The following is a 1,668-nucleotide window of genomic DNA, read 5'->3' as shown; positions in this document are numbered from 1 at the left end:
ATTATTAATGAAAAGGGGTGGGAGAGTTATATGTATATATGTTGATTAGATCGATTAAAGGGTGTGGAAATGGCTAGAATTGAATGCGAAAAGTATAGAAAAATATTGCGTACTGTATTTAATCAGAAAATCGATTATGCTTTTGTGGAAGTATCCACTCATTACAGAATCTCGAGTGTTAATGTGTGAATTTTATACACTACAAAAAAAAATCATGCTATATCCGAAACGAACAAAAAATAATATATATAGTAAAGGTAGATATAGTGGGGGTTGGTAGATGTTAATATCCTATTTAAATTTGTAATCTGAGTTTGTCAAATGCACGACAAAACCCCGTTCGCTTGGAGATCCAGTTCCTTGAGTCGCAAGTCAAAGTTCATGTTTCAAATCTAATTTATAGATTAATCAATTGCTTCTTCTTTTTTATTAATATTTCAAAAAAAAGTTGGTAATTTTTCTTTCCCAATATAATTTGTTTTGATATGAAAAACAAGATTATAAGTTACACGTTCATCCAACTCTCAGTGCTTATGTTAGTTGATGATGGCTATTTGAAACGAATGATGGCCACAGGGCTCTCTTTTTTGATAACTTTTCAATAGTAATTGACATTTTAAGCTTAAAGAATATTTAGACATATGCAGCTGACCATTTTTAAAAAACAATATCCATTACAACCTCAGAATAAACTTCAGATCAAACTGTTTGTCAAATTTAAGTTACAACTTTAACCAATAGATAGAAAAATGAACTTTCTTTTCCGGCAAAGCCACACAGCATCAATCAAAATGGAGACTCAGAACTGTCTAGCAAGACACAAGCTCAGATTACGCAGCAAAGTTGCTCAGACCAAAATAACCATTACCATATCCGTAACCAGGGACATGAGAAGCAGGATCAATCTGATTAGGCTTAGGTTCAAACTGATTAAAGGCCCTGTGTCCATTAAAACCAAAAGGTGGCAAATTAGAATTTGCATTCTCAATCAAGATGCTATTAGCTTGATTGTTCACATTTTTCTTCAACCCTTCCATGCATTCCTTCAATTGTTGAAGCTCATCAAATCCCATCTTTTCGACTGGAGATTCCCACCAAAACTGGCTCTGGCTAGCTTGCCTCATGTCATCAAGTGCCTCTCCTCTCTTCCTCTCACCCTCTAGTTCATTGAAAATCTGTGTGAGATGGAAGTTCAGCTCGCAAACAGTCATACTACTATGAGCTTCAACGAGATGGAGAGTGCTTGAGTTTGAAGGTGGAGTATGCCTTCAACATTAGGATGTCCAAAGGAGAACACTTTTCCAGCTGGAGAAAAGACTATAATGGCAATCTCAACTCCACAAAGTGTACAGAGCTCACTTGCCTTCTTAAAAAGGCCTGATCGACGCTTTGAGAAGGTAACTTGCAGGTGATTCTTACGCTCTATTTTCGCAATCTTGATCTTTTGGCGGCCAATGCTGAACTTTTTGGCCATCTCTAAACAAGCTATCAAGAATAGAAACCAAAAGAAAAGCAAATGGAGCAATGTTTATGTATGTTGAAGCTCTGATTTGTAGAGTAAAATCATTTGGTATTTATAAGAGGCTTGGAATTAACACTGAAAGCTGGCAAAAATTATAATCTCCTAATCTGTGTTAAGGGAATCAAACATATTGTTCCTGTGACAAT

At 35.6% G+C, this 1,668-nt stretch overlaps 1 protein-coding gene across 1 annotated transcript; it reads right to left on the bottom strand.

The window, feature by feature from the left end:
- Nucleotides 1-830: 830 nt before the first annotated feature.
- Nucleotides 831-1,211, bottom strand: LOC141702380 (agamous-like MADS-box protein AGL61). The gene has a single exon (XM_074506076.1). It carries the CDS (start codon nucleotides 1,209-1,211, stop codon nucleotides 831-833), a length of 381 nt encoding a protein of 126 aa, XP_074362177.1.
- Between the last annotated feature and the right edge of the window lie 457 nt (nucleotides 1,212-1,668).

This window comes from Apium graveolens, unplaced genomic scaffold, assembly GCF_009905375.1.
Source record: "Apium graveolens cultivar Ventura unplaced genomic scaffold, ASM990537v1 ctg4977, whole genome shotgun sequence".
NCBI classification, from domain to species: Eukaryota; Viridiplantae; Streptophyta; class Magnoliopsida; order Apiales; family Apiaceae; genus Apium; species Apium graveolens.
Note: the sequence above shows the minus strand (reverse complement) of the source record. Positions and strands in the feature narration are given on the sequence as shown.